The 26,785-nt window shown below is 38.8% G+C and overlaps 1 protein-coding gene across 1 annotated transcript in view; it reads left to right on the forward strand.

Moving 5' to 3' along the window:
* Positions 1-26,785, forward strand: part of LOC104081455 (transcription factor SOX-5-like) — a gene marked incomplete at its 5' end in the record, with an annotated part of 98,520 nt that overhangs the window by 13,793 nt on the left and 57,942 nt on the right. The window contains 1 exon segment of the mRNA XM_009584213.1: positions 53-138. Coding sequence (XP_009582508.1) covers positions 53-138 — 86 coding nt within the window.

Consider the following 26,785-nt stretch of genomic DNA (forward strand, 5'->3'; position numbering starts at 1 on the left):
CAGGTGGAGAGTAGATAAAAGGTGCTGACGCCTCTATTATTCTCTTACTTAGGTGACCCTTACCCCGTTCAGCTGATCCCAACTACCATGGCAGCTGCTGCCGCAGCAACACCGGGCTTAGGCCCTCTCCAACTGCAGGTAAGTCGGAAAACAATGCAGAAGAGGCAAAGGTTAAGTAAATATGAAAACCAGTTTTCTCTTCCATTTGGAGTAGATAAAAGGTGCTGACGCCTCTATTATTCTCTTACTTAGGTGACCCTTACCCCGTTCAGCTGATCCCAACTACCATGGCAGCTGCTGCCGCAGCAACACCGGGCTTAGGCCCTCTCCAACTGCAGGTAAGTCGGAAAACAATGCAGAAGAGGCAAAGGTTAAGTAAATATGAAAACCAGTTTTCTCTTCCATTTGAACACAATGCAATTAACAGGGGTTTTAAAATTCGCATCCGAAGCAAAATAATCGTCAAATCGTATGCGTTTTCCTTTTACCTTGGGGGACATTTTTGTTACATTTTTGTGTCTTTATTGCCAATTTAACTACTCTTAGGTTTGTACTTTAAATTTCCGCAGAGCAGTATGTTTGCTTGTCTTTTCCATTAGATAGTTCTGACACAGGCTGTACAGGCTGACTAGGTGTAAACCAGCAAAAGGAAACGCATTGCCGGGCAGAAAAACCCTGTCCTGACAAGCACTTTTAAACTGCTTAAAAGTCGCTTAACGTGATTATGTCCTTTTAGGCTGTAAGCTCTTCAGAGCAATGACTGGCCCCTCCTACAGTGTTTTATGGTGCCCAGCACATTTTAGGCACTGCTGTAGTGCAGATAATTAGCGATTATTCTAATTTAAAATAGGCAATTACAAAACAGGTGGAAAGATACTAAAGAATTTTTTTTGAGCTACGTTAAAGAGTTGTCCTGGTAGCCAGACGTATCTGATTCAAAACTCCCAATATCATTCTAAATTTTGGAGGTATTAGGGTGTCCGTGGGTCTTAATGATAGCTGTGCAGATGTTCCTCAGGTGTTCCTCATCAGCCCCACAATCCTTATTAAGTCATTGGAATTAAGCAAATGTGATGTCCATCTCCACAGTTTGAATTTTGTTACCTACCATGTATGCTTTGCTGGTAGGATGAAGCCGGGTAAAATTTGGGACTAAATGAAATCAAGATCCAAATCATGTCTAGTTCTGCAAAATCTGGATTGAAACGCTTTTGTAGAAACAAAAAAACCCCCATACTCTCCATTGCTAATTCGTCTGCCCGCTCATTATTATTTGCCAAGTCACATGGAACAGCAGAGCTTTATACCTGCTTGGAAAAGCTCAGCATTTGTAAACAGTACGTGTAAAATGCATTCTCAAACTCAGTTTGGCCAGCATCAGTATGAAATAGACTCTCTGCAACATCAGATATTTCAGTTGTTTGGCCAGCATATGAGAGCGTGGGACATAGTTCTGGGCAATATTTTTTTTTTTTATTTTAACACAGCCAGCGGAAGTTAGCTGAGTTTCACAGAAATAGCTGCCAGTGTGTAAGCTGACACATTCCATGCACCACAGAGGTTAATACATTCATTCCTATTGTGCCTTTGTATGAAAAGCTACACTGTCTGTGTGTTAGTTTCTGATTCTGCAAGTTACAAATACTGTAGGCGGCTTAAGAATCATGGGAGCCATAAAAGTCATCCCTCTGAAATGAATTTTGAGGAGTAACGTCAGTATTGATAAAGTGCTTATAATGCCAAACACACATGAACGCACATATGGAAGAAAGAGGGGAAAAAAAGAAAAACAAAACTGGAGCTAGCTAGCAATGAGAAAATAGAGGTCTGAGTCTAACTCTCCTTTATTTTTGTGGTCATTCAAGCTAGTCCTAAAATAATTCATCAGTCCTCCGGTAAGTTGGGAAGATCGTTTATTTTCATTTCAGGACCAGCTTTGGGCTGTATCTCTGCATGCAGTGGGCTGAAGAATTCTGATTAAAATGGGCTTTATCACAGTGACAGTTTCCTTATAAAAAGGTGGGCTTTTTCGCAAATGTGACTGATTTCATAAATATCTTAAGATGAGTTTAGGTTGTGGAAAATTTGAAAACCTCAAAGGCCCCTTGTTTCTGTGCAAAGGAGAACATTAAAATGAAAGTATTGACCAAATTCACCAATGTTGTTTTGCTACATGTTATTTAGTCTGGAATTAAAGGGAGAGTTTGGCAGCCAGTCAGTGGGAGAGGTTCAAATTACTAACTCTGTAGACTCCTTCAAATCTTTCAGACTTGATCTCTAAGGGTATGTATATGCTGGAAAAAAATTAAAGTTGTCTTTCTTCACATCTTAACAGTGACTTTTAACCTGTCTAATAGAAATTGGACATGCATCTTAATTTCTGGTGCTATTTGAAGGAGTCAGATAGGCTAGATGTGCTTTGAGAAAGATTTTATGATACAGTACTCAGAATGGACTCTCACCCATGCTAACATGAGTGGAGCTGAATCTAGCGTAGCTGCTAGCCTAGAAGGATTGTGCCTTCCAAACTCTGTTCAAATCCAGTTTAGCTCAGTGATGACTGTTTCTTCAGTCATGGAGAAACATTCATGATGTTTGTCGTGAGGGACTGGTACAAAACCACCTTTAAATGGCACGAGCGAATGTGCACCATTACAGTCTCTTTCAAGGAGGAACTCTTCTTACTTCAGACGTTCCTCTACATTACATATAACCGTAGTGTTCCCTACAAACCCTCTGTCATCCGGTCATCAGACAGTAGAAGGTCAGAAAAGTACAATGTTCCTTCTTTTCTTCTTTTTCTATCCTCCCTATCACTCATCTTTCAGGCTTTGTATACTAAAGCAGTAGTTTTCAGGGGAGATCAAAGGACCTGACACAATGCTCAGTTTGTTGCTCCCAGCAGAATTTGGTACATAACGTTATCTTAGTGAAGACAAAGCCAAGGAATTTTGCTTGTTTGTTTGTATAGCAATAAACATGTCTTTGTTATTTCATTAGAGAGTTTTAAGTCAGGGCATGGCTTTAGTAGTGTGTTGTGAGATCAACAGGAAACACTTTTTTATCCCTGGTTGTCAAAATTGAATTTTCTTTTTTAAAATGAAATGCACAATGTATTTATAGAAGAACAGCTAACACCTGATTGTTTTCCTGTGGCAAAGATACTCTTTGTCAGTGAAAATGTAATCTCTCATTTTGAAATGCCCTGTTGATTCCCACTGACGGGTTCGTAATCTGAAGCCCTCCATTTCTCTCCCTGCCTTTGAGTCCCCACTGCGGTATACAGATTCTGTCATCTGATATCCACCGCAATTAGCCATACGTGATTGCCTTTATTTCCAGTATCCACAGAGAGACTAATGACTTAATGAGAATGGAAACTAAAACTTACATTGTTAGATGTCGCAAAAGGAGTAGATGGATGGGGCCATGTTGGAGAAGCTGGAACTAACATGATACATGCTTGAACCTGTCCTCTGATAAAGAGCTATCTATCAGCCCTGCATATTCACTCATACTCACAATTAATGACATAAATGCCATTTGAAAAAAAGGTTTTAGCTTTCCTCTGTTAATGAGTAGATTCAGTCCCCAAAATTTTAAAATGCACCCTCATTGCAGTTAAAGTCCCTCTTGGTTAGCACGCGAGTTTCTTATGTTGGTTTTTCCCCCTGTAAATTTCATATGGTCTTGTTCTTCAAGAGTGATGCAGCATAGTGATTCTGTTTCAGATGAATGAGAACAAAACAGAACATAGCCTCGCTGCTATGTTTTACTGAATAAGGCTAATGAATCGCAAGTACTGCTATACGCCCTATATGAACGTGATGTTTTCCTATATGGTTGAGCAGATGAGGGAATTAAATTCCTCCATCTTGAAGATCAACATTCAAAGCTGTAAGCATAGATATCATGTAACAAGTTTTACAAAAAGTAAACTGAAGTGATTATTCTAGTACCGGTCATCTTGGGCATACGTCATATGAAATAGGTGTTTCCAGAAGTCTGAGCAAATTCAGTACAAAATGATATCTGGTGGTTTCTTTTCTGAGAAAAAATAATTGCTGAGTGCTTTCTGAGCATTAGGAAACAAAGGACCTGATCGCCTGATCTGAAAATTGAGAGGAATCTGCACCATTGGGAGTACGAATGGTTCAGATTTTCCAGATTGTTTGTTTGATAACCAAATAGTGACAACGACTGATTAATTGGCAGTAATACAAATGCTGTATATACCCATAACTATATTGAAAGATAATGCTGGAAGTATAATGACAGCTGCCCATGTAGTGTTACTGTATGGACATTTTGTGTCCTGTCAAAACAATATAACAGTCTGATGTAATACAGACTTCCTGCAAACATCTGCTCTTGGAAAAACACCCCAAAAAGTTGTGAGTGCCCATGTTCAAACTGTCTTCCCTCTTCATCTTAGCATGAAACAGGACATCGTGATTATTGGTGGTTGTGTTCAACATTATGACCAAACCTGTCACTACACGGATCAAGAGAACCTCATGTCAGCATACGGGTGTGAAAGCATTTTAGCTGGGTCTCAGTTTTGAAGACCAGCCGTTTGAACAATCCTGATTGATTCTTTTTGGCTATTTGTGTAAAGATGATGAGCAGATTTAGACCTCAAACATATCTGGAAAAATAATTCAGCCAAGTTTTTTAGTCTGCACTTTCTTTTTAAGTACTTGGGTCAATTTTTTTTTCTTACTACAAACCTATCTTTTCAGTGGTGTGGGAGGATGCATACCAAGGACTGAATTTCAATGGAATTTAGCATACATAGTCTGGACCACATTTTTAGAAGAATTGGGGCCACATGTAGGCACTGACATAAGTGGCTAGATTTTGAGAAAAGTTAAACCCATTCAGAGTTTGAGTGCTTCTCAAAGTTATTCATCTTGCTATTATTTAGGTGTCTGACTCATTACAAATTTTCCTTTGGAAAACCTTGCTTCTAGATGTCTTAAGGGTCACATAGTCATCTGTGGTCTTCATGTTTGTTTTACTTGAAGGAAACGGAAAAGATAGAGCTATTTAACAAGTATACAGTGATTGATCAGAAGATAGACTGTTCCAATGGTCATATGAGTATTACATAAAACATCTGTTGCCTATGAAACAAACATAAAGCATGAGGACTGCCTGCTCAGTCAGATACCATTTTTTTTTCTTACATGCTAGCTTTCTTTTGACTTCTGCACCATTGCAGGGATGAGCTACATCTCCCCGCTTTCCAGTTCAAGTTATTTTTCTGAAGTATCTCCTTAAGTTTCATTTGGAGTGTTGCTGATGATAGAACTTCCCCTCTCTCTTAAAGAGATGGCACTGTATTTTCATGCATTAATTGTCAAGCACATTTAATTTTTTTTTTTTTTTGGCATATCTCCTTCTGATTTCTTACTATAATCTGTAGATGTAACCAGTTTTGATCAGATTAAGCAGTTGGCCTTCCAGTGTTACAACACAGCAGATCTGTGAAAGAAGCTGTATGAACACTGTAGTGATACATCTGAATACTGAAAGCTTGATTCTCTCCTTCTATTGGGGAGCCAACTTGCAAGAGCTGCAAAGACATATGAATTATTTCTGATTGAGAAGAAAAGTCCAATTCCCCATTGTTGTCTCTACGGAATGTAGCCAAGAGATGGCAATACTTTATTCATTATTCGTTTACTCTGCAATCTACATTCATGACCTCTTTGAGGTATTACTATAACCAATTCTTTGCCTACAGGAAGGTAAACCATTTCTTAGCAGTGCAAGGTTATTCCTTCTATTTGCTGGGCAGTGTCTACCTTTAAATACCATCTAAGCTGGCTTTTCAACAGTGAGAGTCAGTATCCTTTTCACTATTTGCTTTTCTACATTACCTGTTCTCATTAATAGGACTCTGACTTAATTTGTAGGGAAGGAATCATTAGTGCACGGTTTAATTACAATATTATAATACTCATGCAATCCACTTAAGCATAAAAAAGTAGAATTAGTTTTTCACTGTGAGCACACACATCTGGGGAAAAAACAGCTAAGTACATGAAAAGCAACATTTCTCATTAGCATAACCAAAAGATGGCAGTTGTCCATCTGCCATTAGCTCAGTGTATTGCTATGCTGTTTCTGATGGCCATCACAAATAATGATAATAATAGGAGTAATAAGACAACATAATATGTATACATTTTTGTTGGATGTCCTTTTAAATAGTTTTTAAAATTGCTACGTTTGTGCAGATTCTATGTTCCCTGCTTATGTCCGCCACTTGTTTCTGGCTTTGTAAGTGAATGTGTTGGCCACTAGATACTCGCCACCTGTTTTGCAAATGAGTAGCCAAGATGGCCATTTTAAAAGACATCATTGAAGACCAAGGTCCAGTTCTTCAGATGGAAAAATGAGGCATAGTACTCTTCATGTAAGTGAAGCTACAACCATCTAAACAGGGTGAAGATCTCTATGTGGGTGTGGGGTAAGTTGTCTTCAAAAGTTTGAACTTCCCAAGATTTCTTATTTATTATGAAGCCTTAGTGATGATTTTAAAATATTCATTAAACTGTATAAATAAGGTGTGGGGTGAGGGGCTATTGTTTGCCATTTTTGAGCAATCCCTATTTTTTTAAACAGAAAAAGTTCCTGCCAATTAGCTCAAAAGCAAGCCTCACAACACCAGGATGCAACTAGTCCTCTCTTTCTGGATACCTGCTGAGAGCTAGAGATTGTGATAGATTGTGTAAAAGCATGAACCACAGAACATATCAACTCCTATAAATCTTGTGCATGGTGGGTAAATGTGCTTTGTAGTTGGCATCTAAAGAGCCCATACTTGCCTTTGATGTAATCTTATACAATGTTATGGGTAAACTCAATGTATTCTGTCAAAATAGATTTGAATGAAAAGCTTGACCACATCATTTTGTTGGAATCCAATCAATTTTAAAAAGGCAATCATTACAACAGACTATATATAAATGCTTTGTATTTTATTGAGCACTGTGAGTGTCTGAACGTATGCACAGTGGACATTTACAGGCAGTAAATACACATGGTAAAAGAATATCATGGCTACTCTGTGGGTTGTCAGATTATAACTCCCTCCCCAGCCCTCCAGGGGAAAGAATTAGCAGTGGTAGCATATTCATTTTATCTAGATTAACAGTCCTTTCTGCATAACTTTCAGATTCCATCCATAACTATGAAAAATGAAAAAGACTGAAAAATGACCAGCCTATCTTCCTTCCAGTTGTAACTCAGGCCTGCTGTTTGCTAGCAGACCTCTGTCTGCATGAGTGAGTTTTCTTGTAGGTTAAAGAGACTGAATTCCCTCTTCCCCCTCCCTCCGACCCTGAGCCTGCAGGGCAGACAGACAGAAGCACACATATGATTAATACAGCACAGCTGCAGTAGTGACTCATTTGCATATGTATTAATAGAGGCAAAAACAACAATTCAATTACATACAGAGACATTCTGCATACTAAAGAACATATGCAAATAGCCTGGAAAAAGTGCAGCCAGCGTTTTCTCCGACTTTCCTGAGCCCATATGGGCTAGGATCAGAGCCTAGCAGTTTTCAAGAAATCCCCTTTAGGAAGAACCTGTTACAAGATGCTTATACAGCTATTACTCCTCCTCCTCCCACCCCCCCGGGTTCCCAGAAGGTGTTTGACGTTTGGACAATGGAAATAGCACAAGCAGTGTCTTTTCCATGTTATTTCATATTTGCCAGCCTTCAGCTTCATATTGTTGTCTCTTTACATACAAGCCCCAGCATGAAGAAACCCAGTCCTTCGCCTCGTCTTCCATATGCACGCATCCCTTCTTCTCATCTCTTGTGTTGTTTCCATTTTCCTTTGTCTTTCTCTCTCTCAAGCTTTCTCTTATCTTCTTGACTTCTGTGAATTAGCAAAAGATGACCATTTCTGTGCCTTTTTCTTGTAGTGACCTCAAAAACCTCATAATAGTATAATTCAGTGATTTTCTGCTAGGGGGGCATTAAATACTTTTAGTGGGTCTGAAAGGTGACTCAGAAAAGTTAACCTGTTGTAGATAGACTTTTATATCGTGATACATTGGTCTTTGTCTTTGCTAAGAAGGCTGTGGAGTTCTCAAACCAAAAAGGTTGAAAATCACATGTATTAAGTAGTTCATATACAGGTGATGGGGATCTTCAAAACTGGTACAGAATCTGATTCTAGTAGTGGAAACAGATGTTCTCTAAATCTCATGGGAATTTAATAGGCAATAGTTTTGAGCATCAAAGCAGGTTGAAAGTATTCCAGCACTGGAACTTAGGCTATAGGAAGACTTACATAAGCTGTAAATAGTTTCTTTAACTCTTAAGTTATTCCTTATGTTAGTTTGTGTTACAACTAAAACACCAAGTATACTAGATGTGTGTACTCGGTATACTTCTTCACAGGGGCCATTCACACACTGTGATACACAACAAAATATTAAGCCATGATTCATACCCAGTACACTAATTTCTGGAAAAGCGTGACATTTGACATTGTCCTTTATGGACTAGATAAATAGAGCTCTATTTCAACTTGAAAAGAGATAACAAGTCACTAAAAACTTTTGGAAACCTGACAAAGCCAATTAAGATGCCCAACTGTCTTGTTTGGGTGGCAACCCTCTGTGTTTCAAGCAGTCTAAATTACTGGCCATTTGTTTGAAACGTCTCTGCGGTGTGAGGAGGGAAAAATAGGTCATGCAAGAAAGAGTGCGTAACTGTCTGGCAAGCATACTTGCGAGGTCAGGTCATCCTTAATTTCTTTTCTCTTGCAAAAATGTTACACTTCTTTCTTTTTGGGGTTAGCCTGACAGACGGAAGCAGATTACTCCTTGATTATTTATAAGGCATTAATTTTAGATGAATATTGCTGAAGTAACTGACATCTTAAGTAGTTTTAGCAGCCAGCAGAAGAGCCTGTTTGCAGATTGGAATATGACAGTCTTCACTTATAACTTATACAAAGTCCTGTCTAGGCCAAAGTCTGAAGTGTATGGAAGAAGAGAAAACTCGAGGAGTGGAGGCATATATATCAGCTAAGACTTTGTTTATTCTTCCGTGCGATATAACTGGGACTTTGGATGGTTGGAATGATGTTGTCCATGTTACGAGTTCAACCAGCTGCAAGACAAAACCAGTGTCAAAATAGCAGCAATGGCAACACCTGTCTGCCAGAGTCTGAAACTGGGGGGGGAGGAGAAACATCTGAGAAGTGTCTTACACTGCCCCGAAGTAGCTTCTGTTGAGAAAGAAGAAAATAGCCAGCTTCGTACGTACACCTGGAGATAAACGAAACGATGCCTCCCTCCCGACATTGGCAACAGAGCAAACCTGTGAAGTGTTTGTGTTTCACAGAACGCGGTGTTTCGTGGCTTGCATTCGTTTGGAATTAATTCTCCCTGGAAAAGTCTGTATGAAAAATCTGGTGACAACACCAAAAACCCATTTTTTAAAATTTTTTTTTCCCTACTTTGTGCTCTTTGCACATTCCAGACACTGGGTTTTGAAATAGTTGGCTTACGCTGCTGGTTTTCCTATTATGTTGTTTGCTCTGTTCAGAGGGATGCTGTTGAAAAGGAGATTACATAATCATGCAAATAAGATTGTATAATCCTGAGCAAACGGTCCGCGGGGCGGGGGAGGGGGGAACCACGCCGAGAGGGGCTTGGCTGGCTGCGGGGCACTCGCTCTGAAACCATAGACCGGGGGGCTACGGGCCTCCTATAAAACATGAAAGCTGCAGTCAGATGAGTGAATTTCTCTGGATATTTTTGGAATTCATTGTCTTCGTGCGGAGCTCTGCCAATAGTGTATATTTACAGTGCCTCCGCAGAACGTCGTGACAGACAAACAGACAGGAAAACTGCAAATCACTAACATGCACACTCTTCAGAGCTTGTGGAACAATGCTACAAATAACAAATAACAACAGTGAGAAAAGCTGACTTACACAAAACTAACTACTTACTGACACTCACTTTCTCCTTTAGGTCCACAAATCAAATTACTACATTTTATGCATCCCAAAAGTTAACACAAGAAAATCTCCCTTGAAATCTTGCTAGCTGTGTTGTACCTAGGTCATATGACATGGTTTGTTGTTAGATGCAGATCGGTATAATATATGAGCATGTAAGAATTTTGATTTATGTCTTACTTCTTACTGCAGTCTTGTTTATGATGGTTCTTTTTTCTCTGAAGTTTTAAGTCATTTCCAGTTGACAAGGCAGAATGGGATAGAAATAAACAAACAGCATAGTAAATGTGTACACGGGGAGAGTATCCCTGGCCAGTGATATGAACTGCGTACAACAAGAACAGTGCAAGCCAGTAAAAGTTCTTCTGCTCTTATTCTCATCCTGTCTTTCTTATGTCTGATTCCTTGCCAGGATTAACTGTTACCAGCCAGGATATTTTAGCGTCTTTTATGAATGGAGGCTAGTATTAGGCACTGTTTGAAACTGTGAAATACCTAGTTACTGTAGACTATCGATCTAAGCATTAGACAGCAAACTGCTGAGGTCAGGGTGCTTTTTCTGTTTGTTTCCTTTCCAAAGTCATCAACTGAACTTAGCGTAATAGAAGATACCATAGTATCTGGAGATGTAACTTTCAGAGTGTTAAACTTAATTATTATGTTGTGCCTGGATAGCATAAGCCTGTTCCCAAGGTTAAGTCAGAGTGCAATATTTCCCCCATACCTAGGCTCGGTTTCCTCAAATTCCTTTTCTCTGAAAAGGTTCTTTATGTTTTCCACTCCAGTGGGTTTTGTAAGATCAGTCTGAACAAGAAAATTTGGAGGCAACAGTACCTGTAGCTCCTAGTGGTCCTCAAGACTAGCTTTTATCTTTGTAACCCACATGAGCTCTGCTGGTCTCTTGAGTTTGAGTCTAATTCCTAGACTAGCTTCTAAGCATCCCTTTCGCTTTGCAGAACTGAATTATTTGTTTGCCATTTTTACCAATCGTCTGTTTCTGTTCCTGTCCATTCATTAGACAGCTAAGGAGAAAAGTATTGCGACTACTGGATTTACATTCCTTAACCCCTTAGCCATAGAGACCAGTCACATCACAGATGACTTACCCGACCACAAACATACAGCAAGCTTGTTAAGTCATCTATCTCAGAGACTGACAAACTCTACAATTACAGAGAGCAGGGCTGCCAGCAAGCTACCGCTTGAGTTGTCTTTCAAAACATATAAATCAAACAAACTAAAAAGCAAAACAAAAACATGTATACAAGAAAGAAAATCATTTTAAAAAGTCAGTGTGTTTTTAAGATGGGAGAAGGTTTGAAATCAGTATTCTATGATTATTAATAGAACAGGAAAGCAATAAGAAAGTTTCAAATGCTCTCACGTTAGTAGAAAATTCTAGTAGAATTTAGTAGAAAGTAAAATCTAGTAGAAAGTAAGAGATTCTTAAAAGGGTTTTCCAGCTCTATCTGCGCCTCTGCATCTTCCTGTTTAGAGTGACTGCTCTCTCTATTTAAAATCCGCACAACAGCAGAATCCTCTAGCCGTATTGCAAGCTGTAGTTTGGTTTAGTAACCACAGCTGTGCCACATACTGCACCAGCGGCGGCTGACAGGGGCAATCTGTTTGTGGCATATTGAGGGAGTCAAATTGTCTTTGGGGACTGCTGCGGAGTGGCTTTTTTCAGCTCCTTCCTATAGGTACAGTATCCATTTCTCCCGAAGTGGCTTGGCACTGCCAATTTGTGTGCAAGGGAATGAGGTTAAGCCCTCAGAGACGTGGGGTGCCACGAGAGGTGGTACCCGTCCCTCCGCCTGATGCACTCAGGGGCCCGAAAAGCAGCGTCCCCGTGTTCCTCCCTCCCCAGGGGTGCTGTGCCGGGGAAGGCCGGCTGTCCCCCAGCACACCTGGGCAGCAAGGCCAGCAGCTCTCTGCCCTTCTGAAGGTGAAGTGTCCACTCTGCAGGTTACACTTCTCTCCACGCTGGAGTGTGAAAATAGCATCTGGCAGCAAAGCCTTTCCTTTTCCTTTTCCTAATTTTTCTTTTCCCTTTCATGGCTCAAAACACTCTTTACAAATTATAACAATGTGTTCTCTGTTAGTGCACCAAAACATTACAGCTTGTGATAGTGTTGTTGAAGTGTCTTGGGCCATTACCATAGAACACAGCAGCATATTTATTTCATTAAGGGAACCAAATGGATCTAGCTGAATTTGGTAAAAGAACATGGGTGAAGTCCTATTTTATCTCTGATGTTGATTTTACTGAACTTCTGAAAATTAGAAAATTCACCATAGAAACACTAATAGGTGTGCTACATTTTGTAGTACGTAAAACTGTTCATAAATACCTCTTATTTTCTCCACAGTAGTTCGGCATTGGTATTTGTTCAATATTCCAATATTTACTTTACGAACTCATGGCTTATTGATGTTTAGGGTAAGCAGTATGTCATGTATGTATAGCTTGCATTTAACTCACTGTTAACCTGCTGTGTCACCAATAGCTGCTTTGGAATATAGTTCCTTTTAGGCCAATCAACCCAACTTGTCCCATTCCTATTATCATGGCAGCCTTGCTTCTTGCTATATGCTGGTCTGATATACTGGTGGCGAAAGGAATTTGGAGGGTATATATCAATGTATGTATGGGTAAGATTTTTAAAGAGGCCTGAAGGGATTTGGGAGCCCAGCAATAATTAATTTCTTATTGGTGGCTTTGAAAATAGGATATGCAATATTCACACTTAATCCTTCCTCCTTTCCACAGCTGTTTTATTTTTCCCATGATTTGTTTTGTGGAAAGGAAACAGTCATCAAAATTATATCAGAATGTTTGATGGTGAGGTGGCGTTCATTCAGTAACTCAGTTTTCACTGGATACAGTGAAAGACATGAGTACTCAGCATTTCCTACCTTTAGTCCAAGCTGGCCAAGCTCACATTTGTGTGGTAGCTTGTGTTTCAGTGCATAGTGCTTGCTTCCATTTTAAGTGGGAAAAAGAGAGAACGAGCGTAATTTCCCAGCATTTTGTGTTGTGTACTGGGATGGCATATCCTATGTACTCATGCATTAGAATTTCATTATTGCACAGGTGTGGGACTCTAACCAAATTGCGTGCTGTCCCAAAAGCAGTGTTGGGTACCCTGATTTTTGTCATACTATGTGGGCATGGGTAGATGAACTTGTGTACATGACCGGAGCTCAGACAGAAGAAGTTAGAGAAGAAGAGATTCTAAAATGACCCATGGCCTACCCAGTTAAAAACTCAAAGTATTATGCTTACATTTAAGCATTTTCTTAAGTCTGATTTTTTTTTTTTTTTTTTTTTTTTTTTTTTTTTTGCGTCAGTTCATTCAGATAACTTCATTTCACTTCACATTAATTGCCGCTCTGAATCAGGTCCTTAATGGACATAGGATAGGTAGGTGCTTGCACATCAAATGTTTCTTTCGTATCACACTGGGTGGCATTACAGGTTTGATTTCACTAAAAGGTATTTTTCACCATCAAGTGTAGAAAGAAATGAATACTAAAAAAACGAGGAAATGTTAGATTAAAAAAAAAGCTGATTTGTCACCTTACTCATTGACTATGGACTGGATAGACTTCTAACCCTTAAAATGCTTTCTCCCCCCTTTTCCTTTTTATTGCCTGGAATCTTAAGAGCTTTATCATTTGCAGTCATAAAATGAAAATATACACCAAACCCTCAAAGGGCAAGTATGAAATTAAATTATATTTGGGCAGCTGTAACCTTTTAAAACGATCAGATTCCAGTTAATGTATTTCTTCCTGTTCCGAGTGCTGCCATGGTGTTTGATGGTGGGAAGCAGTCCAAAGGGCATTGGGAGATAATAAATTCACTGGAAATTTCACCCTGAGGCGAGCCTCGATACACCAAGGCTTCCATTTAGTGGGACTGACCTAAAAATCTTGTCACATCCAAAGGTCACTTAGGTTGGGGTTGGTGTGTCCCATCTATCTTTCCCTGGTGCAAAGAATGACAGCTGAGCTCATAAACAGCCATCAGAATATGGAAGACAAGCAGGGGGGAGAGGGAGGAAGGATAATACCTCTGACAACTTCTTAGATTTCCTCTAGGCCGGTGAGAATAGATACCATCTTTGGGGTTGCTTGTTTCTGCTACTGCAGAAGTGGCAGTTTCATTTAAAGAGGTTACAGTTAACTGTGGAAGTCTAAAACAAGTGATTCCCCCCATGTCTGCAAATGCCATGTAATCCTGCTAGTACACATTGTACTGTCCCTGAACATTTCATACTTGTTACCAGTCTTGTTAGTCAAAACAATTTACCGGTTATACAATGCTTTACTTTCAAGGAGGGTCAAAAGTCTAAAAAGCTGTCCGTGATGACACTGATAGGTGTTATCTATAAGAACAATGATTCTAAGGGAAACAATTTGGACAATGACACTAATTATAAACAATACTGGAAGGTAAGATATTTTCAATCTTACGAGAAAATCGGTGATGTACGTCCTCTAGGACGTTACTTATCCTAAGCTCATTAAAATCTGTATAATCCTCCTACACAGTAAATTGAAGCAAAAGGCCTTTCAGGATGACTGTTGTCTTCCAGTCATGGTTCTTACTTCTGCGATGGGAAGCTCCAGTGGATCCTTCCTATGCTTGCAGTATGTTAAATATTGGGGACAGGGCTCAGAGTTGCATAATAGAAGTATATTTGAAGGACAAAGATCTATCTTATCATAATTGGTCTTCCTTAATTGGGGATCAGCCGTGCAGCATATGTCCGTTGTACCCTAATGGTGTGAATCTCCTTCTCAAAATTCCCTGAGAGGAGGATGAGAGAGTCTGCCAGTCACTGCTGGGATGCAGGCGGCAAAGATTCCCTCTTCTACATCCTATCTTGCTTGGAAAACGAAATTTTAGTTGGTGGTCAGTGTCCTGAAATGTGGTAACACCCCACTGTTGGAAGAAAGATAACATGTATGGTATAAGCATTGGTCTGATTCTTTTTGGAACACTAAATTGAAGATAAAATTTAAAAAGAAATCATTACATAAAATCAGTGTAACCTTGGATGTATGAGAAAAAAATCAGGATAAAACACCCGTGTTCCAAAATTTGCAAGATACTGAATAAGTAAGGTATCTAACTGCTCCTAGGAATTTGCTGACATCTCTCCATGAATTTTAGTAAATCAAATCCTTCTGAAGAGGATTGTAAATTGTGTGTTCCTTTGCTTTTTAAAACTAAATGGAGTATAACTGTTATTTTCAGAAGTACTTCACACATTCTTACAAACATACTATATTTGAGGCAAACACAGTAAAGAAGGGCAAGATTGGCCAGCTGTCAGTGTTTGTCTTCATTTTCCTTGGGTTCACACTCTGCTTTATGTTAACATATATGTTCTCTACACAAATCCAAAGTAATTTGTAGGCAACTTTGAGGGAGTTATATGCCCTTTCCCACATGTTCTGTGCTGAAAATGTAGCTGTGTGCCTTACCACCTTTGAGGAAGACAAAGTCACTCTCCGTCTTACTTGTGTAGCAAGAAAAAAGGAAATGTGTATTCTTCATGAACTTCAGAGAGGACAGATACATTTCACTTCAAAAAATATAGCTGCTAACACAGAATTTTAAAAAATGACATAGACATGCTGAGCACAGACTAGCTAGTTTTTTTCCCGGTTTGTACTCAGGATGGTGGGATGAGAATCATCTTTAGCCATGGATGCCTAACATGTATAATTCATCTGGCCTGAAGTTGCAGGTTCCATTCTAGTTTTTATAAAGGGAGCTGAGGGTGAGTAGCTCAGACCTAGTCGGGTGGATTCCCCGCTTACCCGCACTGCGTGTACTTTTCTGCTGTGGTTCAGTTTCCTTTTTCATTTGCCTAGGTAATTCCAGTGAGTAAGCAGGTAACAGTGGACAATAAAGTCAGAATGTTTCTGTGATTGCTGGTGGGACAAGGAGCCTCAAGGCCAACTGATTTCCTGTTTCTCTTGGAATTTGTGAAAGACAGAGTTGGAGTCAGTGCAGACAACTTTTTAACTGCCAAATAATGTGTGGCTTCCCTGTGTCAGTTGAGTTTTCTGTCCTTGGGAAGAGGAGATATCCTGTTGTGCTTGTCAGTGCATTGCTTCCCTACATTTTCATAGCCATATTCACTCCATTTCATGCCAGATGACTTTGGACAATCGACAGTGGTCCTGAAGTATGTCAATGTTTTTAAATACATGATGGATAGATAGATGGTGAGAATAAGGATTGTATTTAATGCCTGCAATATTGGGAAGTGCTTCTATGTTACCTTAGATGCTCCTTTTATTGTAGTGAATATGATCACTTTGACCAAAAGCCTGTGTTATGCCATGATATTAACTGGAGAAGTTGAGAGATACTTTACAGTTGCTGACTTTGGCAAAAACAAGATGTGTCCCTGCGTAATGGAGGACTGTACTGTTTCTTGCATTATTCATGCTTCCCACGCTGGAGTCACAAACATTGGATAATGTTAATACTTGTCATGGAAAAATTTAATTGGCAGAAATGTTTAATATATTAGCGATAGATGGGAGGGTCCGCAAGAGACCTTCCGTGTTCTGGATTGAAGTGTGACACGTAATTAGTGATAAAGGAAGGCACTGTATGGAGTGGATCATTGCTATACGGAGAGAAGTGAGGAGGATCCCTACTCGACATTCCCAGTCTTTCCCAAAATTGAGATATATTTACCAGTTGCTAACTGAAGAAGCAATGAGTACTGTTCACCCTCCCACTGTAATGAACAGCTAGTCTTGGAGCAGCATAAAAAGGGTCAATCAAATAGGTTGTACATCATATGAGGAGACAGATGTTAGAACATATTGTAATGGATTGCTGTGCGATATGTGAAGATGGCTTGTGGAGCACAGGGATGGGGGGAGAGAAGCTATCAGCGATGTTTTCTGTCATGGTCACTATAAATATCCAAATTTTTGAGGAAAACTTCTGAACGCAGGAAATCAAAGCATTAGTATTCCTGCTATGTTAGACTTGTGGGTAGAATGATGGAGGGAGAAGAGGAATAGAAGCACGAGTCTCTCTGTAATACTCTGTGTAATATGAATATGTCTAGGTATTATCTGTGCTCTGCCAAAGTCAGTGTTAGCCTTGGAACGTGTGATTATTTTACCTGAAAAAAAATTACAGAGCTTCAGACTATATTAAACACAGAACTGTTAAAATAGCTTCTATTTTAGCAGCGTCCCTAATTCACACCCACTCAAACACCTCCTCGCTCGTTAACCCCATCATCAGACCCAAGTAACTCAAGTGAAATGAGATGGCATTAGGAATGAGGTAATGAACAAAGATTTCTGGATAATGTTATTACTTCATGATAGCAGCTCTTGTTAGTGTGACTACAGTTAAAAGCTTCTTGGTATTTCCATTGCAAACTCTTTGGTACTCCCACCCCTTCTGCTTTACAGACAACTACTCAGCCAGAAGCAATTTAAAATTTGACTTAACATCAATTTTGGCTGTTGTTTTGAATTGAAAAGAGTTTAGTGTTTTGGTACTGCTTTCTAAAACATAAAAATTGCTGGTTTTTCCCTCCCAATCGAAATTTCCAGATGAACAATTTAAAATATGGATTAGCTCTTTTTATAACCCAGCCACATTATTAACAATTGAAAAATGCCTCCTAAGCATGCACAGTAATTTCAGTATTTAATGTTTTTGGACAAGCAGATCCACCTTTATGTTACAAAAAATTTCATACTAAAAAATTGTGTGAAGAGGACAATTTTCGAAAAGCACCATTTTCACTCAGGAGTCTACAGTTTTTATGTCTTTTTTAAGAAAATTTACTCAGTGCCTCAAAATATGAAAATCAACTTTAATAGTCACGGATGGATCAGGTGTACTAGCGGATTATAGAGCTCAAGTAGATTAACGCTCAAGTAGTGTTAATATAGTGCACGTCACTGGTTGTAGAATATGTGGTATGTAGGATCCTTTAAGAGAAGAGTTAGAGATTACAGCCCTGTTGCCAATGAACGGCATCCTTTTTGCCTGAAAAACAGGAGTTCGGAGATAGGTATTTCTGCATTCACCCCCTCTAGATTTAAGAGCAAAGTGCTGTAGAATTAAAGGAGAGGACGCTTCCATAGGGTAACCCAGGTAAGCTGGAAGAGTGTGGGACTTAACAGATTTCATCAGGATGGAAGGGTGGCAGTGGAGAAATTGGAGAAGCTTGCATTTCCCTTGGTCAGTTTGATACTGAGAAGTAGTATCACACTTGGTACGGGAACATGAGGCTCCAGCAGCTCTTTGTTATCCATATAGATTGGTAAAACTAGAAGCAGCCATTGTATTCCTCTTAGCTGAATGTAAAGTCCCAAAGTTCATCATAGAAGCTCTTCTTGTGCTTGGGTGATGCATAGCATGTGAGGAACATAAAAGTTAAAGATGTAATTCCCTTTGACCTTCAATCATGTTATTGTGCCTACAGCTTCTTAAACCTTGAGTACAGCATGTGCCAAAAGAGGCATATTGGCATGAGTTTCAGGCTAGATTTAAGGCTTTTCGTGCGTGGGCTGGAATCTGGCCACGCGGTATCGTTGGACCTTAGTGTTTGCAGTTTCATTGTAGTGAGAGTCAGAAACTGAATCCTGAGGGATTCAGGGTCAGAGACGACTTTTGGGGGAACAAAGTCTCTAAGCATTAAGAATTAAACTTCTGTACGTGTCCTAATGGAATATGCAAAGTGTCACTCTTCCCATTACATCAGTGTAAGCACGGAAATAATGAGATGAACCAGAAAACAGCTTCTTAGGTTATTTCCTGAGAAGTTTGCCAAAGCTTCACAGAGGTTTCAGGCTCTCTGGAGTTTTATGGTCTCCATTGGAGGGGGAGTTTTACCGACCACACCCATTTTTATCATAAAATCAAAGAGTAAAAAGATTGAACAGCTCTTGAGTTGTTTCTACTACTTCATTTTGTTAAAGGAGGACTTTTATATAATGTAGCAAACTCCAAAATAATGAAATTAATTGAGTGCTTTTCTACTCTCTCAGCTCTCCTCAGCAATTTTCTTAACAAATAACTCTCTCCTCCACACACTTTTTTTACCTTGTTATCTCCTAACCTCAAGCATTCCAGTTCAACAAACATGCATTTGGTTTTCTAAGCATCTAAGTTACCCAGCTTATAGCAATGGGGGCTAGTTTGAAGTTAGGCACTTCTGTGAGTTTAAAGTGGATAGGACTCACTGTTGAGAACATTAGTAGGAATCTGACCAGAGCGAAACTCAGCTGGTTTCTGGTTTGAAACAAATCAGAATTGCTCTGATTCAGTGAGGCTCACTCAAAGTGTTCTCAATCAAAATTAGGCTGATTTCTATGTGCTTGGTTGGAATTAGTTTCCTTACAGGTCTAGTAAGTTTGATTGACCTTTTCTGCAAGCTTTGTCTTTAGTAATACCTAGAACACAAATACTCTGCTTTAGAAGAAGAGGGGAGTCCATGTGGGTTAAAGCCAAAGGGAAAGTACATGCGAGCTGGAGCGTTCCACAGTTCTTGTCATGTATTCTGCTCTTACAAAAAGGGATCACAGTGTGCTGCTGGGATGGTGAACTGGTGCCCTGTACCGATACCATGACTTCTCAACGGGATCCCATGGGGCGAGGCAGGACTTGTCAGCTTTCTGGAGGACTTTGGTAATGAGCATGTAAGGCAATGAATATGAAAAAAAATTACATTAAAGGTAAACGGATTCCTGTTGAACTCTAATAGGACTTACTTGAAAGTTTTCTGCAGTACAGAAACCCTTAAACTTAAAAGCTAGCACTGCAGGACTGACGTTCTTCTCCCCCCAAATAATAACCTTACTCTACTTTCTCCACCTCCAAAAATAAAATAAAATAACTGCTGCAGCTGAATGTTACATCCTATTAGTCTTCCCTGCTAAGGAAGAAGGGAAGGAGAGAAAATTTCTTCAGAACTGTTCTAGGAATCAATTTGTTTTAGTTTAGCTCTCGGAATAAGTACGTTTTCTTCCGCAGCTCGGATGGTCTATCCATCACCAGTCCCCCCCTTTCAATATTCTTCTTCCACCCGTACTTCCTCTTTTATGTATTCTTTTCAGGGAGGCTTGGCACAAGGGAAGCAGCTCAAATGCAGTCCTTAGTTCCCCTTTAAGGCACAAATGTCACATTCTTTCCTCTCTACCCAAACTGGAAGAGAAGCTGTGGCTGTCTGCGCCTGTGAAAGTGAGCTCTGTTTGAAGTTGCTTACGATGGACGAAGAGTTCGTCACTCTCTGTCTCCTGTGCCTTTATCCAGATCCTTTGTCCGCATAATACAACTCAGTTCGAAGAGCAAATTAAGCTTTTGAATGGGCTGGGTAGATGTCACTGAGCTCCTATACACATCCGATAACGGAGGAACAATGTTAATTTGTACTTCCAAGGACAACAGGTACAATTGCGTGGTAGTCTAGGTTCAGAAATATTCTTAATGTCAGGGGGGAAACAGAATAGAAAGAATATGGTTCTCATTTCACTGTTTGATATCATAATTAACAAATGAAGACATAACCATGGGGGAGCTTTAGGAAATACACTGGGAAAAATATTGAAGTGAAATTTATTCGACTTATTTTGTTGTTTAATTTATTTCTTGTCCCCTACCACACACTATAATTTGGTAATGTGACACAGTTGCTTCTGGTAGGTGATTGTCATCCTCCTGCTACCTTTAAGGAGGGACTTCAGTATTTTAGGACTCTCTTCTTATCACAGCTTGTCGCAAAAGAGCAGGCTGAGTGCTGTGGCCACGTGTACTGCAAAATACCTATTTCACTACTTTATTCCTGAAGAAGAGGAGGGACAAGTCACTGAGGAATCTTACAGTCATCAAGATATAAAAACCTGATACCATATCAGCATTCAAGTGAGCAAATCCGCGTTCTCAAAATAAGAAATGCAGTTGACCATAATCTTTCTACCGTGAGCTCTGCACTTAACTTCAGGAAAAAGAGAGTACTCAGATTTGAAGTAGTTAATTCAGTATCAGTCCTAAAGCAGGCACAGAGTTTTCCTGACTTAATTCCCTGTTGAATACAACTTAAAATGCAAACAGAAAATCTATAAATAAAAACTGGAGAAAGAGTCGCTTAAGGAGATGTGTATAAAATAGTGAAATGCCTTAATTATAGCTTAGCAATCTGAAATATATAGAACTTTATTTACAGTAATTCTGCTGGCAGTGTTTGCTTATTAACTACTCTAGTCACTTAATGGATAACAATGAATGATTATATACAGTACCAGTCAAGTAAAGCAATGTAATATGAAATAAGTATTTTGTCAAATGGCCACTCATAGAATTTTGTTCTCTCAAATGGGAAATTACACTTACTGGAGTCAGGTGCTCTGAGCTAGTTGCCAAAAATCTGGATATATCAAAAAATAAGCTCTTGGGAAACATACTTGTGGTAAACAAATAGGCAGTAGTGAGTTTTTTCCTACAAGAGTATGTCTGGGCCACTTTACTGACTTCAAGCTTCTAATTTGGAAAAGCTGTATTGGGACAGAAGTCTCCATGTGGAACCTTCATACAAACACTTCATCTTCATTACAGAATAGTCAGCTCTATTCTTCATTACAGAACAGTCAGTGATAAAGGGAATGCAGTTTACAAAACAAATGCCCCTTCTTCTTAAGTTACACATCCCTGTTGTTTGTTGGTCTTCTACATTACCACTGCCCATCTTATTGTATACTCATTAAGGAGTATGCTGTCAAAAGTATGTCCTTACTTTAAAGAAATTCTTTTATCTTTTTTTCTAGCAAAAGAAGTTCTCTTGGCATAAAAATAAATAATAGTAATGGCAGCAAGAATACATTATATTCTGGTGCTGCACAACAAACTATAGGAATAAATTGTTGCCAGATTATATATATTTTTAAATATGTACAATATTAATTCTTTCCTTGAAGGGGACACTGTTTATCTGCAACATTTCATCCAACAAGCTTTTTCCAGAAGGCATTATCAAGTTTCCTCTCCAATATGCATTCCATATAGTCACTCTATTTCAATTACTGTCATATGGTGTGAACATGGTATGTATGAATATGTAGGCCACTTGGGCAGTTTTCCGGTTAAAAACTCTTCATTTGTAAAGAGCAGACAATCTTAAACGCATAGTTTACAATGATATTTTATCACAGAAATGAACAGATCTTAACTAGCCTCTGATAGGAAGTGTCTGTTGATAAGTTCCTACAGTTACATCCTGTAGAAGGATTGTCTTCTTGTTAAGGCATGGGACAAAGGAGCCATGAGGTCTAGGCTCTAATCAGGAGTTTCCTACAGTCTTCCTGTCATGGAAGGAACGGTCAGTTGATGTCATGGGTACTGATTCTCACCTTGCTAATATTTGAATAGCATTTATCCATTGACAGAATTAAAGACTGCTTTTCAAGAAAAACTGAATTTCTTAACATTTGTACAGTGTTATGGTTAGTGTCGTTCCCATAGAAGCTACTATAAATACAAATATAGTTGTACTTTAGCTAAAATGATTGTCCTATCAATCGGAATTACATTAGTTTCTAAGAAAACGCAGAGCTATCATAAATTGTACCTACATTTTTCACTTTATCCACTGTTTTACAAGCAAAGCAAGCATTGTTTTGAATGTACTGCAGTGGTGATAGAAGTCTTTATTACTTCAAATGCAGACTTAAAGCTCATTCAGTTTTTCAGTGACCTGGACTCCAGCCTTGTTTCTGGATGCCAAGGATCCCCAGTTGGTCATACCATGGAAGTTCCAAAGGAGAAAAGAACTAGTGCATTCAGCCTGGCACGGGCAAAGCGGTCCTGTTGACTACAGTGAGATTATTCTCAGGAATAAGGGCTGCGGGCCTGGAACCCTAGAGATCAGCTACCAGAATCATATTTTGTGGAGACCTGTGGTTACTGATTCTAAAAGTGATGTTTTTCTAATATGAGAGAGATGGTGGTTACAAGGCTGTGCTTGTAACTTACATGCAAGAAGTGTATAAATGAAGCCTTGTTCTGTTTGTGAATGCTTTACAGTTTTTCTAATGAGAACTTGTTTTTCTTAATGTTTCTTTTTAAGTCTCAGGTTTTTTAAGGCTAGAGAGACTATTAGATTGTCTAGTCTGACAAAACAAGAGGTAAAATATTATTGGGCATAATAAACTCTTTGTTTAAAGTTCATCTTCCAGAAACACATCTGACTGAAACATCAAGAGTCAAAGTCCACCATTTCTCTAGGCAGTTCCTCCAAATGTTACCAATGCTCTCTGATTAAAAGCAGCATATTACTTATCTATTAATTTGCCCAGTCTTAACTTTCAAATATTTATTATTGTTCCTTGATTCATGATTTCCTTACCTGTCTTCCTCCCTTAGGCTAAATACAGAGCAAAACTAGGACGGGAGTTTTCAAACTAAGTTAGCTGGTTTCTGTGGCCACGGGAGGGAACAGTGTAGCTTTTCAACATTTAGTGTATCTTCTCTAGTCTCTGTGTGGTCTACAATTTTGGGGTGAGTTCATCCAGCTTGCTATTTTTTACTTGGTGAATAAAGGAAACACTAGTTCAGGCAAGGTCCCCTGTGAGAAAGCGTCTCTGTGGGACATATGCATACCTCAGCACTGGGAGCCAGGGCAATTTTTTTTAGGAAATGGGTGTGAAAAAGACATACGGTAGGTAGAACAGTAATAATTATCCAACTCTGTTCAGAATTCTAAAGAACAAAGTAAAATAAAGTAAAACCAAAATAAACCAAAATACTCTAAGTGCATCTCAGGATCTCAAGCGATATTGTTCTTATCTGAAATTAGCCCAAAGTGAAAGCTAGCAAACTCAAGCACTGAAGCTGAGTAAAATTCACCTCGCAATGGGTTCTTTGGGCAAGGTTTTAAAGGAGCTTATTGAATTTGTGTTCACATATTATCTTTGTTTTCTGAAAATCTCCCAGTTGGTGCAAACAAATGGCACTTTAAAGCCTTTGCTGAAGTTTTGAATATACAAATTAATGTGCCCCTCTGAAATATTTGACTGACAATCTTTGAAGGAAACAGACACAGAAAAGATGAAAATCTGGCATTTGTACCTTTCAGATATGTAATGAAGAGTTAAATGAAGAACTTTTTTCTAGAAGATCTGGAAAGCATTGCTACCAATCACTAATGAGTGCAGCTTTAATTCTAATTTCTATAGTTAACTTTTTATCTATGTTGCCCCTACCTTTAAAAACCTATCTTACAGTAGGATGTATGTCACATGTTTGTTTTAAGTTAATTCCTTTTTCTTTCTAATTCCTTGTGTCCTTTTTTTTAAATGAAAAACCCACCTGAACAGATCCAAAATTAATTCTTTCTGCTGTAATCAAACACTTTGCATACCTTATATAAGCATAAAATTTGAGGTAAAGAAAATGAAATTCATGTATTCTGAATGAGAGAATCTCATTTTAAAAATACCTTTTCCCCCCCAGATTATGCAAAAATCAAACAACAGGGCCATTCATGTGTATATTTTTAATGATGGGTCTCAGAATGACAAAGACATTGAAGTGTTGGATCAGTCAACAGTTCCAACATTTAACCACAATGGTTTGTAAATTTATCGCTGTGGTAACTCCACTGAAAAACTAGTTTATATCAGAAACAAATTTATTGCAGTAGTGGATTCGGTTTCCAGTACCACCTGTCTCTATCTCTCTGTGTTTTTTTTAATAACAGCTCTTAATCTCTACTGTTCACTAATAAAAATATTTTAATAAGAGATAATACTGTAATCCAAATGCCTATAGGTGCTTGAATCAACTATCTCTGCCTATGTAATTGGTAACACTTTGTTCAACCCTTTCTAAAATTGCTATTAAATCTCATTCTCATTTTCTGTATTAATAGGACAAGAATTCATTTTTAGTATACCCTCAAAGCAGTAATGAGCATTGTTAACATGTAACAACAATGCCCAAGGGGAAAGTTTTCAAAGCCGGTCTAACCTTAAGGCTTTGCTATTGATGTACTACAGAGTCATCAAGCCAAGAGCTGTTAGAGCTAGTCTATTTGGAGAGTTCAGCTGAATATTTCTGCTTAATATATTGGAAGAATTATAAATGGTTTAGGTGGTGACCTAGGGAGAAGGGAGAATTTTTGTTTAATAGCTTAAGAACAGAGGGGCAACATTAAAAAAAAATAACTATACCTCCTGCTCATTTTAAAGTGTATCACATTGTGCTTTTGTTCTGATGATTTTGCTTCCATACAGATTTTCCTAAGAGGTTAATGAGAAAACATTAACAAGGCATGCAATATTGTACATGGGCAGGGGAGCTGAAACATAGTTACTTAGTTATAAACAAACAATAGATGTTACTTTTTAATTGCTTTTTCAGAAGCCAGATCTGACTTCTTGAAGAAGTATTATCTATCTTATTAAGTTCAGAATATTATCCTTATTTTATTTATTATGTATAGCAAAAAACCACTTGTCTAAAGCAGTAGTGCTTCACTGATTTCAACTGAATGCCTTGGTCACAATAAACCAGTCAAGACCCTATAGATTGAAAGTCTTGTATGAGTTGTAGTGCAGCAAAATGACCTCCGTGAGTGCTAGAATTTGAGATTGAGCCTTTAGGTTAGCTGAAGGTAGCGGAAGGTGGCTTCAGGAGTCTCTGTCTGGGGCGCAAATTAAGAAGCTCAAGAACAGTGTATTACAGCAGTGATACAGAATAACATCATTTTCATTGCACTTTTTGAGGTCTTGGTTTCATTACTGTGAAAAGCATGAGGGTGCATTTTAGGTGATGGTTGAATGTTTCAACAGAGACCAATTCATACACTGTTCCAAAATCTGAAACTCTGTTGGGGAAGCCGGGGTAGAAATATTCTTTTGTTGGAGTTCAGTTTGTCTATGAAATGAATGCATAAATTGTTGTCATTTAGCTGTCTTGATTCACAGCACTTGGTCACACCATTGCTCTTTCCTCAGGTATAAGCTAAAGGTATTCATGTACTAAACTAAATATGAACAGACAAGTTCAATAATGTCAAATTTCAAAAATGTTGGCAGTCTAAGAAATGTGCTGCATGTTGTGTATTTCTGACCATTTTTTGAAGTGGGTGGGGAATATAGGAGCAACCTTACTGGTTAAATAGGATTCAGACCCTTGCAATTTCATAAGCTACATGTTTTCACTTTAGAGCTGGGCCTGATGTTGCTTTTCAGTAGAATATTTGGTTTGTGTTGCAGGAAGGGACTTTTTAAGAGGGTACTCTAACAAGGGACCTCTTATAAGGATTTTATTTAATGTTTGTTTTTAATTCTCAAAATGAATTAAATAGAGGTGAGATGTTGAATCTGATAACAGGAGGACAGAAGTTTGTACAAAGCATGAATGAAGGCTTTATAGGTTTTCTTCCACCCCTCCTTCCACACTATACTGTGTGCTTCACTCTCTTGAGGTCTGTCTGTCCCTGAACTGACAAAAAGGCATGCATTTGAAATTCCATATATTCCATTTATCACCTAAAAATATGGCTTTGTCCTGGACTGTTGCATAGGGAAATTCATTCCCCATGCTTATTTAGTCATCGTCTGGTTTGCATGCATTGTCAAAAAGGTGGTTGGTGACAATACTGTGAGGAGGAACCGTGGCTTCCAACACATTTCTCAGTGACCACTGAATAGGTGTAAGATGGTACAGATTCTTGGACACCATGTTGTGCATGTATTTCATATAGTTTAGTTCTTGTGATTCA

Source organism: Fulmarus glacialis, unplaced genomic scaffold (genome assembly GCF_000690835.1).
Source record: "Fulmarus glacialis isolate BGI_N327 unplaced genomic scaffold, ASM69083v1 scaffold21308, whole genome shotgun sequence".
Lineage (NCBI taxonomy): Eukaryota > Metazoa > Chordata > Aves > Procellariiformes > Procellariidae > Fulmarus > Fulmarus glacialis.